The 14,391-nt window shown below is 37.4% G+C and overlaps 3 protein-coding genes across 3 annotated transcripts; all 3 read right to left on the bottom strand.

Moving 5' to 3' along the window:
* Positions 1 to 3,522: 3,522 nt before the first annotated feature.
* On the bottom strand, positions 3,523 to 4,493 carry LOC116207079 (major strawberry allergen Fra a 1-2-like). Its single transcript, XM_031539939.1, has 2 exons — positions 4,210 to 4,493; positions 3,523 to 4,035 (listed from the first exon to the last, which is right to left on the bottom strand). The coding sequence occupies exons 1-2, from the start codon at positions 4,391 to 4,393 to the stop codon at positions 3,740 to 3,742; spliced, it is 480 nt and encodes a 159-aa protein (XP_031395799.1). The 5' UTR covers positions 4,394 to 4,493; the 3' UTR covers positions 3,523 to 3,739.
* A 3,527-nt stretch (positions 4,494 to 8,020) lies between these two features.
* Positions 8,021 to 8,931, bottom strand: LOC116206978 (major allergen Pru ar 1-like). Its single transcript, XM_031539824.1, has 2 exons — positions 8,656 to 8,931; positions 8,021 to 8,559 (listed from the first exon to the last, which is right to left on the bottom strand). Exons 1-2 carry the CDS (start codon positions 8,837 to 8,839, stop codon positions 8,261 to 8,263), a joined length of 483 nt encoding a protein of 160 aa, XP_031395684.1. The 5' UTR covers positions 8,840 to 8,931; the 3' UTR covers positions 8,021 to 8,260.
* A 1,724-nt stretch (positions 8,932 to 10,655) lies between these two features.
* LOC116209522 (major allergen Pru ar 1-like) lies at positions 10,656 to 11,613 on the bottom strand. Its single transcript, XM_031543179.1, has 2 exons — positions 11,338 to 11,613; positions 10,656 to 11,225 (listed from the first exon to the last, which is right to left on the bottom strand). Exons 1-2 carry the CDS (start codon positions 11,519 to 11,521, stop codon positions 10,933 to 10,935), a joined length of 477 nt encoding a protein of 158 aa, XP_031399039.1. The 5' UTR covers positions 11,522 to 11,613; the 3' UTR covers positions 10,656 to 10,932.
* Positions 11,614 to 14,391: the final 2,778 nt, after the last annotated feature.

The following is a 14,391-nucleotide window of genomic DNA, read 5'->3' as shown; positions in this document are numbered from 1 at the left end:
TCAACGAGCAAGTTGATTGATTGATTCATTTCATTGATCCATTGGTTGGCTTTTGCATGTAATTAAAAATCCAATTGACTGTAGTGTTGTAACTAGCAAAAATCGTTCACTCAAAAAGTTTTACCCTTTAATTGAACGATTTCACATTAATTGAATTATACGAAACTCGTTGGACTTCCATATATTAGAATGCACATCGATAAAAATCCATTATCCAATTGATTGTTGACATATATAATTTCAAGAGCCTGCATACGCTGCCCATGTGCCAACATTTTTTTGGTAGGTACCCATATGCTAACATATTCCATTACCATGAGACCTTTAAATGAAAATATACGTAATAGAAAGAGAATATAATATAATGGCACAAATCTTCACTAATTAATCAAGAAGTTACATGTTATTTTTGTACTGAGACTATTTATGTCCATTTAATTAAGATTCTATTTCATTGTAATAGGCCTAAACCTGTACCAAAAATAAAATATAAAAAGCATCACGAATCAACTCTATTTTTGTTCAAGCGACTAATTGCAACCTATCTTTATGGGTTCTCTTGAAAGGTCATACTATAGGGTAAAAAATTCTTAGTCATGAATTATCTTTCTTTTTTTTTGGATAATCACACCAAAAATCACGAACTTACACCGTTTTCTTAAATATAGCATTAACTTTCAAATTTTCCAAATATAGCAAGACGTTACCCCCGTCAGATCAAAAATATCACCCGTCAACAATTCCATGACGGTTATTGACGTGACAACAAATGGCTGCCAACGTGGCCTAATAATTTTTAAGCTCCAATAGAACAATGACAAGTGGTCCTCTTCCCCCAGCTGATTTTTCAAAATGACCCATACTTTTTTTTTTGAGATTTTAGCCTAAACGTTTTGGAAATACCGAGGGGAAGGGGGATAAGCAGGTGAGGAACAGGGGCCCGACCCGACTGAGGGCTCCCCGTCGGCCAACGTGGCCTGAGTCTGACCACCTCACCGAAAAAATAAGGGAAGAGGGTGGGGGGGGGGGGGGGGGGGGTCCCGTCATGGGGCTCTCCCGCCGGCCCTCGACCCCTTAGGCGAGGTGGCTGGACTCGAGCCACCTCGCTAGAAGGGTCGAGGCCGACAGGGGAGCCCCCAGCCGAGTGGGGGGCCCCTACCCATCTTCCCTATTTTCGGAAGGAGTGGAAGCAAGGTTCCACCGTGCATCAGAGGGAGAGAGAGGAGAAGCCGAACCTAAGAAGCCATCGGAGAGAGGAGAAGAAAATCGGACTAGGCCGGCAGGACAAAAGCCACCGAAAACTCTAGTGGAGGAGATATTACAAGCATCGGAGTACGGATGGAACCTACTTATCAAGGAGGAAGGGAGACTGCACTGGACGCGCTCGATTGAAGTCAGACGGGCCGGTGAGGAAAGCTTCTGTCTGAGGGATTTTTTAGAGAGAGGGAGTTTTTAGAGAGAGATGAAGAAGAGGAGGTAAATATGCCCACTCATGAATTCTCTTAATTCCCAAGACTCAATGCTAAGGCTTTTTTTTTTTTTTTCCTTTTGGGCCAAGATAAGGCCTCGTTCAAGGAAAAAAAAGCCGTTGAAATACCTGAATTAACTCATGTTGGCTTTTCCTTAGGGCTTTGATGTCAACATATGAGGCTGCTTTCGCTTACTATATTTGATAAGTCGAATTTCTGGTGGTGTGATCTGGCTTAATGAAATCGATATCTAGTTCGGTTTGATGGTGAAATTCGATTGTATCATGGTCCAGTTGATCCTCAGTCGCTAGTCTAAACAAGTCTACAGAGACTGTACCTTGAAGTTAATTAAGATTATCAAAACCCTATATCATATTTCATGGTCTGCTGAAGCCGAATTATTTTGTTCATACATATAAACGTAATCCATAGACGTTTCATGATCTTCTCAAATTATTGTACCTCCAACCTGGAATTAGTTTGACTTAAGATCTCTTTAGGTAATGCATATCTCTACACTTTGCTCCTAGTGAGAAAAGGAAAATGACATAAGGGCTTCCGCCCAAGTATTTAGCTAAACGGACAAAAAAAAAATCCCCATGATGCTGCATTTTCTTGTAAATGCAATGGGCAATTCACCATATATTAAATGATTGTTTCCTTAAAATGGTGTTGTCATGGAAAAAAAAGGGGGTAAAAATTCAATGGTTAAGCCAAATCTTGCCTACTACCGATGTGTCCAACAAGCTACTCTCTCATTCATTAGAACCTTATTGACAGGTTCTCATGTCACGTGTAAAAGTCACTCGACTCGAACCAATTTATATACAATAACGTGTACTATAATATAGAGGCGGTGCATGAATAGCCCATTATTCTGGTTGAGTCTAGCTCTGTCAAATACAAAGCCGCATCAAAGCTCGTAGTGACAAAAAGTACTTGTCCAATCATTTTTTTACTGATGCTGCTCTGTTGACTATGTCAATCTGTTACAATCATCTACGAACAGGTCAATTTGTCCATATATATATATATATAAATACATCCAAGAAAGATTATCTTATAGTAGATTTTTCTTTTTCGGGTACTTGCCCTAATATCTGAAAGTCTAATAAGTCTCAACTAATTCAATTCGAGTTGGGTCGACTCATTACGGAGATAAAACTCTCATAGTATGTATTTTCTCCATTTACAAGACTTGAACCAAGACCTTACTTAGGGAAATAAGCGCCGAACTCCTTGTATCAATCTATATTAATATCTTATCGTCGACTTTATTTTGGGTGTTTTTTTTTTGTTGGATATGTTATCATGGATTTTATCAATAAATATAAATAACTCGTATTACAAGTTCCCAAACAAAGGTTGAAGTTGGTCCAATCAGAGTGAAATGCAAGGCTTCAGGCAGTTAATGATAGCTTGGCTCTGCTATAAAAGGAAGAGACTCGATCCCATATAATCCTCTGTTCTGGACATGTTATATTTATCCAATATGGCGAGAACGAAACTTCCAAATCTTCCAAAAAAAGATCAATTCAGTTTTTGTCTTTCTTGCAGTAGATACCGAGTCTTGTTAAGTTTAGAGCGCGATCCGCTCTTAATCATGAGATTAAGTTGAAGACCTCATTCATTGATAGAGTTTTTGAATTTTAATAGTATATATAAATATAAAGATACATATTTATTAAATGCCAATTAGCTCGGACTGAGGTAGTTTTATGAGGTTAGCAGTGGCATGGAGAGTTGACTTGCTGCAGCAAATGGGATCAAATTCTTATATTGATTGGTTCGTTTGATTTGCATCGATTATACGAATTTCTCTGCAGGATTGACAATCTGATTCTCAAAGCAATAACCGAAACGAAATCAAATGTCAATACTATGTAATAAATTTAGCGATTACCATCTTTACAGTTAGGCCGCGGATATCAAGTTGCGTCAAAATTTATGATTTATATAATATTATTTGGAAACCTTCTTTATGAATTAATTTCTTAAAAACTAAAATATTTTCTTTTCTTTATAATTCACAATGTCCCCCTCCCATTGGAAGTAATAAAGAGAAGAAGAACATTTTCCATTGAAATTATTCATAACCATACATGAAAATTTCCAAAACACAAACACAGATCATCTCAAGAAATCTTGCAGGCAAGCAGGCAAGGCCAACATAGCTTATAGGACACATCAAATACTAATTAAGCATGTTTTTTCCGTTACTTTTGTAATTATTATCCCATTTAGTTACTTAAAATTTTCGTGATTAGTATTTAAGCATATTCCGGGTTGGCCAAGACGTAGCCCTCAACGGCCTTGAAGAGACCGATAACCTTCTCTTTGCCACTGTTGAGCTGCTCCTCATCGAGGTGAACGTCACCAATGGTGAAGAACTTGGTGGTAATCTTGGTCACAGATCCTCCGTGGTGAGCTGACTCAACCTTGATCTCGTACGAGATTTTCTCGAACACGTGCATCAGAGCATCCCCCTCAATCCAGCTGTAGTGGTAAACAAACTTCTCCTTGTCGAGGACATCGACCTTGTGCTTTGCATGCTTGAATTGTTCGGCTAAGAAATTTCCAAAGCATCATTAATTCTTGATCAGTAGTGTCTTTAATTTGTTTAGTTGCTGTATATACTCATAAATATATGCTTTGATAATTTCGTCACGTTGTAGCGTTGTCCTGCGAGGACTGTTATGTTTAAGCATATAAGGTGAATTTGTATATGCAAGGGACTAACCTTCGCCGAAGATGATCTTCTTGATGGACCCAGGCCCGCCATCGCCCTCGATGATTTCAACACTCTTGAAGGCCTGTGGGACAATCTTTGGGAATAGCTCGTCGGCATCAAGAACGAAGGCCTTGAAGATCTTAGCCGCGGGGACAGGGGAGGTGATCTCCAATTCCTTGGCTATGAAACCCATGATCACTTGAATAATTTAGCTAAGAATCGAAATTAATCAAAAGAGAAAGGAATTTCTTAAAGTTAATTAAGAGAAAGAGATCAAGGGAGAGTGTTTTGGTGTGAGGGAAGTGAGAACCAAATGAGGGTATTTATAGATATGATAGGGGTCTTCGTGCTAGAGTGTTCCAATTGGATATGGACGGGGAGTAGGTCAGTCCTCGTTCTTGATTTAATTTTATTTTCTTCATCACATTGAATTGTTCAAACATGATGAAAGGAGGTGATCTATTTGATTCTTTTTAAATTAAGGATGTTAATATATACGTGTATATATACGTGGGCTTTTTGTTTGGTCAACGAGCAAAGTTGATTGATTGATTCATTTCACTCACATATTGATTGTCTCTCTCATGTCATCAAAAGTCCATTTGATTGTTGATGTAATTTCGCAACACTACTGTGAATCAGTTCATCATCCTTTGCCTATATGTTTAACAAAGTTAATGCTCTTACATATTTTATCGAAAAAAGTTGTTTTACTTTTCAGAACTATTCTCTTACCATTAAACTGAAAAATTAAGAGAAAATCATGTACCGCTCCGTTTGTTTTCAAAGTCGTGATTTAAGATTTTAACTTTAACTTTAACTCAAAACACTACACAACAAAACACACATTTCAAAAGTCAAATTGGTGAGCCCCATATATTATTAAAATACAATCCCATTATAATTAATTATCTATACCTTCCATTCATTTCATATTTCAAAAGTCAAACTGGTGGGCCCCATATATTTTTGTCTTCTTCTATAATCACAATCACAATCACAAATTCGTGACTTTAACTCCGAAAACAAACGCATTGGTAGTATAGCGATGCACATTCTAACTTAATAATCAAGAAATTTTAGATTAGAATCTCATATTCCTTTATTAGTTAAATTTTTTATTTCTTTGTATAAGGCTTACAGGCTTATGTTGTAATTAAAAAAAAAACTACATGCTATCATTTCAAATTATAAAAATACCCACTTGGACCTACACGGACTCGAGCCCATCTGCAACCCAAAAGCTTAAGCTAATAGGTTACTAGACCCAAGTCTCATATAAGTTTGTGGTTTCTTTCTCAATTTTTCGATGTGGGACAACATATCTCAACACTCGCTCTCACGTGGCAACGTCTGGTCCAACACGTGCCACGTGCCTTAAACACCCGCCCTTAACAACTGACCCGAGCCGGGCATCCTCTTCCGTGCTCAGGCAAGGGGGGACAAATACCAAACTAGTCTCGAGCTCCACACTCGGGCCTAACTAGAGGTGCACCTTTAGCTACCTCGGAACTGGACTGGACCACTCTTGGGCCTGATTAACATGAGGCGCACTCTTGGCTACCTCGAAATTGAATCTGGCGTGGTGTGAGCCCACATGAGCACGCGGAAGTATAACCCGCTCTGATACCATATAAAAATACCCACTGGGGCCTACACGGACTCGAGCCCATCTGCAACCAAAAAGCTTAAGCTAATAGGTTACTGGACCAAAGCCTCATATAAGCTTGTAGTTTCTTTCTCAATTTTTCGATGTGGGATAACATATCTCAACACAAATCAACTCTGTTATTTGAGCGACTATGCGTGCAACTTGAGACGAGTTACTTTCTCTTGAATGGGTACATTATAAGTTTTTTTCTAACTAGTAACTATCGTTTAAGTTACTTGTTCCGTTGGGTTTATGAAAGATATATTTCCACCCCGGATAGAATTTAAGATATAAGTCGTTCCAGTTGACCTTCTTTAGTTATAAAAAAGTTTTACGAATCTAATAAAAAATTTAAAACGGGAAAATAAAAAAAGTGACAAAAGCCTCACTTACAAAATACGAAATATTTTGACTTCAGACAAGAATGTTTATTATGACACTATCCACCCCTTTTGAATACGAGCTGAATTTTTATTTTTATTTGCATCATTTAATATTCAAAAACTAAATGGTCCTGACTAATTCATTTTCGAGTTAGGTTAACTCATCAAGGGGTAAGACTATTTTACTCACGAGTTTTCTTCATTCATAACATTTAAATATGAGAATTTGATTACGGAGAACAATATTGAATCACTTTCTTTTGGATACCAGCTGGTTTTTAAATATATGTGAACGTGTTAAGAAGAACATGCAGTTAAGTGGGGAGCAGTTCATGGGTGGCCGATTAATTAAATAACGGCACCAACCAAAGATTCTGTTTATGTGAAATTTAAGAATTTTGATTTTCAATTTTTATTTTCTGCTTCTGAACGACAAATTTTTTTTTTGAAGTACTTGATTTATCAATTTCTCCAGAAGTTATGTACTGATTAAAATTAAGCTGATTTTCATTTATCTCATTTCAAACTAATTAAGCTGAAATAGGAAACTCAATTTTATAGTCCTTTAACCAAGATAACATGCAAGAACCAGCACAAGCAAACTATGAAAAAGTCGATCTTGAATATATATATATAGAAACACACACACATACAGGAATTTATAAGTAACTTTTTGTGTTAGTATTGTCAAGACCGTCCGAATTAAATATTTTCCGCAAGGTCTAGCATAGTTTAACGGTGGAGGCCCTGTCTAAATGGTGGTGGTTTATTACTAAATTATTCTGGGGATTTTCTATTATCCTTGGTTTTCTTCATAAAAGATTTTATATGAAAAACCATTTATCTTGGACGAATAGATTCTTATGAGCAACATGAGTTGTTTCAAACGGTTCGATATTTATTCATCTTAATCAAGGTCTCGGATTTGAGTGTTATAACTAGAGAAAATCTATGGTAAAGCTTTACCTTCCAAGTAGACCGACCAGACTTAGACTAAATTAATCAGTGTATGGGCTTTCGATTGCTAGGGTGTAGACCGATAAAATAGATTCTTATATCTCACATTTAAAAACTTTGGCCCCTAACCTACGAAATGATAAATTAAACATGTTAATAATATTTTAATAATAACAATTGTAATAATGATAGTAATCACTAACAATAATTGATCCCACCAAACGAGTCATGGAACAGTCGTGGATGCCAAGTCCATGAGATCATAGGCTCAACCAAATGTTCTTGCTATTATCTATTGAGCACGTATCGAAAAAGTTTGTAGCTACATACTAGAGCACGTATTGAGTTAGCTCAATGTTTTTCACAAAGTTTTCTTTATATTCAAATGGAAACTGAATCATATCGATGTTTTGTAGAGATATAATACATATTTGATTTTTCAATCGAAGTATTAGGAGAATAGTTATGCAAAGTATATCCTCCAAACGGGTGGAGGGAACAATTTAAAGTAATCACATAAAGCTCTTACTTTCTATGGTTTTTTTTGTTTTTTGGCCAATACCTCCTATCACTTTAGTTTAAGAATTTTGAGATCGTCTTTACAATCAGTAATTCACCTCAAAATTTGAGGATGACCCACCCACCAAAGAAAGAAAGCCACGCCAGCCTCGCAAGGCCAGGGAAGGCCTTGATGAGGTCCACTTGGCTCAAGGCCCATTGAGGCCCGATTTCTTTACCAAGGTCAAGAAAGGCCTGAACAAGGCCTAGATTGGGCTTTGGTAGGCCGAAATTGGATGAAGCAATTGATTCAGACAAATTGGCGCCAATAGATCTTCAATGGAATTTCCTTATTCAATTCATATATTGTTGTACAAATAGTGAAGACATTGCTTTCGAATGAATCTTTCACACAGACAAATCTCTCTCCTTATATATAGCCAAATTCTAGAAGATAAGATATATCGTATCTCGAAGGTACAAATCGGTGACTGGGAGAAATGAACAGAAAAACGAACAAAATGCTGAAACTCGAATCATCATACGAGGAAATGGGCGATGACTGGCTAATTTAAGCATAGGCATCTGGGTTGGCGACTAGGTATTCTTCGATAACTTTGTAAAGCCCCATAGCCTTGTCTTTCCCCTGCTTGATCTCCTCCTCCTTAAGCTCGACAGCTTCCTTAGTGTGGTACTCGCTGGTCATCTTGCAAACGCACCCACCGTCGGCTGAAGCCTCGAACTTAACTTCATAGACCACGGTCTCGATCTTGTCAAATGTCACATCGCTCCCGATCAATGTGTACTTGCACACCAGCTTCTCGGAGTCAATAGCATCAATCCTGTGCTTCAGCCACTTCAAGTGACCACCTGTTGCAAAAATGGAGCAAGCTCAGAATGCCGGGTAGCTCAATCTAAAATCAATAAATCAATAGTCTAAGCTCATTGAACATAGTCAGTTCCGACCATCGGCGAAGTTGGTCTGCTTAATGCTTCCAACAGCTCCGTCCCCCTCGACGAAGACGATACTCTTGATGCCCTGGGGGGCGATCTTGGGGATGAGGTTATGGGAGTCGAGGATCAGGGCCTTGAACATCCTCGATGGAGTGATTGAAGTGGTGAACTCCTGGGTAAAGCTGGTGACACCCATGTCTTTCTCGAGAAAAAGTATATCGCGACGTGCTTCGGGAAGTTATCGAGAGATTGCTTATAGCCAATAGAGCTTGAGTTGTGCAATTGAAGGAGAGGGACGAGTTTATATATAATAGGCTTTGAAATTAGGATTAACTTGTGAAGTTGATGGCAACCCCATCGGTGGGCCAAGATGATCTAGCTGAAGCAGAAACTTCGTAGTACCCCAACATGGACCGATTGCTTTGCGGTCCCTCTTTGTCCTGAAAAGTTGACTTCTAGAAGGTGATAGAAAAATATACATATCAAAATACCTAAATAATTAACTAATAAGGATTGCGATTCAGCGCTTATTCTCTTTAAATTTAAATGAAATTTCAGGTTCGATCTTGTAAATGAAAAAATTTCTTAATTGGAAGGGATTTATCCCTAGATTTATCTGGTTCGAACCGGATTAGTGGGAGTCCATTAGCCTGTTGGATGTTGGGGCACATACTTTAAAAAAAAAAGTGTGAATAATTTATATTAGTTGTTCAAAGATGACCAACAATTTCTTTGGACGGAAAGTAGCTTTCAGATTTGTTCAAGCGAGAAGAAAAAATCATTATTTTTTCACCTGGGTACCTATCCCCCGCCCCCCCCCCCCCCCCCCCCCCCCCCCCCCCCCACCAAAAAAAAAAGAGTTGTTACGAAGAGTGTCAACAATCTAATAGATAATCCCTTAATAATTTCGTCTAATTGGTACGATGTTCGAATTTTATCGTGGCAAATTAAAAAAAAATTCAAAATGATGTGTTTTGCAAACTGATTGGTAACCATACTTATTTATATTTAATGTACAGAGATGTGAATCAGTGGGAACATTTTTATGATTTTATAATAAGCCTATTTGGGTTTGGTCCAACTGGTCTCCTCGGGTGCATGTGGGTGCTTTGAAGCTGACAGGGCAGGTATGTAAGTCGGGACAGGTAGAAATACAGGCGATTAATAAAAAGTATTCTCCTGCACGGCAGAAATATATGGATTAATTAGGATAGATCTTTAATTTTCTTGTTGCTTGACCACGATAGGCCGCTCTTCCTGGATTAAATAATGAGATTTTTTTGGAATTTTTTTAACTTTCTTTCATATTGAGACGTATCCCGAAAATCCGTTTTGCGACTAACTTCATAAATCACTTGAACACCCTAAAAATTCATGAGATAAGTAAGTCTATTATTCAATCGTGCAAGTAGTTCAATAATTACTTTATATGACTCTACGGTAATTCGAATTTGGATTTTTACCAAGAGGATTGTGCGTTGAGCCGTTAACACAGCTATATCAATCCTACTTGGGTTTACTAGGACTTTAAATGACGCTTCCAGAAAATAGTGAAAACATGATACGGGGAATAAGTCGTCGGTGGATAGCAGAAACCTGAAATTGATGGGAGAATATCCTTAGATACCACCCCGTATAATAAGGTGGAATAAATTTTCCAAATATTATATATAAAACCTATATATAATTATATATGTACAAATAAAATAATCTTAAAAGTCTGTTAAAAAAATAAATAAATAAGTCATTTCCAGGATAAAGATGATGTTGATCCATTTGTGCTACATATGATTTCTTTGAGAGTCTGGTCATAAATTTGATATTTTGCGGACACAATCAAAATATCTCTTATATCATTTACAGTCATTTTTATCAGTGAACACCTCCATATCATTAATGTGTTGCGCTCCACTTTTTCTGTCCCGATGTTATCATATGGTCATTGTATCAGATGAAGTCTCAGAAAAATTGTTGGGCATTTGCCTTATTGCTTTTATCCGATGAAGCCGAGATTAGACGGTTAAGCAGAGAAGCCTAAGATACTCCCGATTTTTATTCGATCAAACATTTGTATGCATCACTTTATTCTATCCATCCCGCAAACACCAAATATCTTTTCTTCGGGATACAAAACACCGATCCATTTACCCCGACATGGGTAAATTTGTTGTGTGATCAAGCCAAAACCATGACTCTATGCAAACATTTGAGTAAACAAACTCCAAAATCAAAATACACTCGACATCCACAAGCTTTTATATATCGGAGGAGGCTCCGAAGCCGCCTTGTTTAGTAGGCGTCCGGGTTTGCGAGAAGGTACTCCTCGACGACCTTGTAGAGTCCCATGGCCTTGTCCTTCCCTTGCTTGATCTCCTCCTCCTTGAGCTCGACGCCCTCCTTGGTGTGGTACTCGCTGGTCATCTTGCAGACACACCCGCCGTCCGCGGCTTCGAACTTGACCTCGTACACCACTTTCTCGATCTTGTCGAATGATATGTCGCTATCGATCAGGGTGTACTTGCAGACGAGCTTCTCGACATCGATGGCATCGATCCGGTGCTTCAACCACTTGATGTGGCCGCCTGTTACATGAGAATCATGGAGTATCGATCAGAATGAGCACATTCAATTCATCGGTAGTAGTGATCGGGAATAATAGACCACTATAGTATAAATCAGTTTAAGTATACTGACCATCGGCGAAGTTGGTCTGCTTGATGCTTCCGACTCCGCCATCGCCTTCGATGAAGTCGATGCTCTTGATGCCCTGAGGGGCGACCTTGGGGATGAGGTTGTGGGAGTCAACGATCAAGGCCTTGAACATCTTAGCCGGGGCGACCGGGGTCTTGAACTCTTGGGTATATGTGGTGACACCCATGTCTGCCTTCTTAAAGAGAGTTAAGAGGATTAAGGGACTGTGAAATTTCTAATTGCTTGAGCTTTGGAATTGGAGGTGATGAAGATACTGAAGATGGCTCGTGGTATTTATAGGGAAGGAAGTGCTCTGTTCCTTAATCCAAGTTCAAAGTTCAGAGCACTCCACATTGGACTGGCCAGCCTATTTTTCAATTCCTTTGAACGGTTGTGGGACCCTCCTGGTCTTCTAGATGATGGCATGAGTGTGAAATACGGTGATGTTTTTGGAGTATTAGTCAGAGTGGCTACGTAATATCCAACAAAAATGCATGTAAGTGGTAAATATCAATTGTAGTGGTCTCATAAATTTTTATTCACATGTATTTTGATTGGTTATTACTCATCTAGAATGAATGAGTAACATTTACCAATAAGTCGATTTCTTGAGGCTCCATTGCTTGTTGTTTCGCTGCAAATTGTCAATGTGAACAAAGAAAATCAACTAACGCATTTATGGTAGGATAGCGCGGGGCTGTAAATGAGACGACATTATTCGCAAACAATTTGGGTTCGGCTTAACATTAGCTCGAGTTTGGCTCGCTCTTATTAAGCATGAGCTCGGCTCGAGCTCAACCTCGCTAGTTAAACGAGCCAAGTTAAGGTTAATAGTATTCGGCTCGCGAAATTCACGAGCTTAAATGAGCTTTTATTATTATTATTATTATTGAATGTAGTATTTTAATTGAACTCCATGTGATCTGAATTTAAGTACTATCAAGTTGTAATTAACATTTTTAAATTATATATAGCATGATATTGTTGTTTTATAATTTAGTTTATAATCGTTTTTTTTTTCAATCTAAACGAGTCCGAATTCAAGCCTAAGCCCGAGTTGAGCCCAAGTCCGAGCCTGACTTTCCTACTGATTTTGGCCCATTGATTGAGCCTTTGATTTGTCCAACGAGCCAAATTCAATCTCAGGCTTTCAGCCTCGATCAAGCTCATACCTGAACTTGAGTCTAGGAAAAGTTTTGACAAGTCCAAACTTGAACATTATATATTCGGGCTTGGCGCGACTCGTTTACATAGCTAGGATAGCCCCTTGTAGTCTTCGCTCAAAAGGTTCTTCTCATGTTACATTTATTTCCTTCTGAAATGCATCAAGACTTTTTAGCATACTTGTAAAAGACTCATTTTTATTTTTTAATCGGATTCCAATCGACAGTTCTCTGAATGTATGAATTATCTCGTCAGAGCACATAAAGTTCTAGATCTTCCACTTACTAACTTAGTTGTCCACAATATATTGTCATACGACCTTCTTCTCCTTCTTCTTCTTTTTCTCTTTTTGTTTTTTTTTCTCCTATTATAAAAGTGACTCGTAAACCTAGTATAATAAAATATAAATTCTAATAATTAATAAAAGAGTATGGATAGTCTCACTGGGTATTAAACCTGTAATTTCTTAATTATCAGGCATGAACATGCACTATCGCAATATGCACCGTTAGTCTTTGATATATTGTCATACCTTTCCACGGACTTTTCTTTGCTAATAAAAGGTAGATAAAGGATGTTTAGAAATAAAGAAAAAGTAGATAAAGGATAAGATTGATTGATCCAATATTTTATTTTCCAAATGCTGTGATCTAATATGATTATAATTTGCTTCTTGTACACCTCATCAATGGGGAAGCCTTCAGACTTGCATCTGGGCCAGCTGGCCTGGCTCGGTCTAAAATCTGTGGAATGGGCCAGCAGAAATGAGCCGGCCGGGACGGGGCTAAGATTGGCCACTCTTGGCAAACATCGGCACGGCCGGAGCCCATTATCCCGAAATGCAATTCTAGTATCTATACATAACATATAAAAGCCGGAAAAACAAAATGTGAGAACTCCATTTGAAAACCTTTAGCTCATGTTAAAATGACGTTACTTTTTCAAATCAATCCATTTGATAACATTCGTTTTCATGTTAACTGACCTTTCAATTTCAGTTTAATGAATTTTACTATATTTTTCAATCATGTTCAACATATTTTGATTATTTGTCTATATTATTTACATGTAATAGTATATGTAATTATTTTTTTTCGAAAAATTAAAAGATTTCTCGATATTTTTAAAAAGCTTCTCGATATAAATGATATTTTTTAAGTTCAATGTACCAAATGCCCTATAAAATACAAAACGAAAAATTTTTCTTTTTGCATCATCTTTTTATACACGATAATTTTTTTTAGGCTCAAAATCCTCCATTTTCTGTTGCGCCCATGCAAATTATAAATTTATAATATATTTTTATATAACAAGGAGTATTCGGATTTCGCCTGATTAATTATTGTAACCACAATGAATTCCCAACAAATAAATGGGACAATTTCTCCAGCCATGCATGCCAATCCTTGGGTTAATACCATAGGATTGTTGACTCTCTATACATATGATCTTTGTCTACAACCATATGGCTTGATTACATATTTTTTTGCCATCATGATATTTAGTTCCTCCATAATTTGTAGTATTTATGATAAAATATATGTTTTTTTAGCTTTTCTATATCTATATCCATTTGTATATCATATGTGTTAAGTATTGAGCATATAAATTTACCACGCAATGTGTGGGTGTCAACCGGTACATATTAGTTTAGCCTACTTATACGAAATTCTTCGTTCGTTCAACGATGGTTTTCCACATAAACATACTGGGCTCACAAAATTCTTTCATTCGTATCATTCAGCTCGTGGTCAGCCGTATCTTTGAGTCTCCTGATTAATATAAACTTAGATTTTTTCCAATTTCTTTTTCCAAATTTTCATAATATATTTACAATTTTATTATGTGTTACCAAGGAGGCTTCTACAATTTTTTAGAGATAATAATTAATAT

Source organism: Punica granatum, chromosome 5 (assembly GCF_007655135.1).
Source record: "Punica granatum isolate Tunisia-2019 chromosome 5, ASM765513v2, whole genome shotgun sequence".
NCBI classification, from domain to species: domain Eukaryota; kingdom Viridiplantae; phylum Streptophyta; class Magnoliopsida; order Myrtales; family Lythraceae; genus Punica; species Punica granatum.
This window is presented reverse-complemented; position numbering and strand designations above follow the sequence as displayed.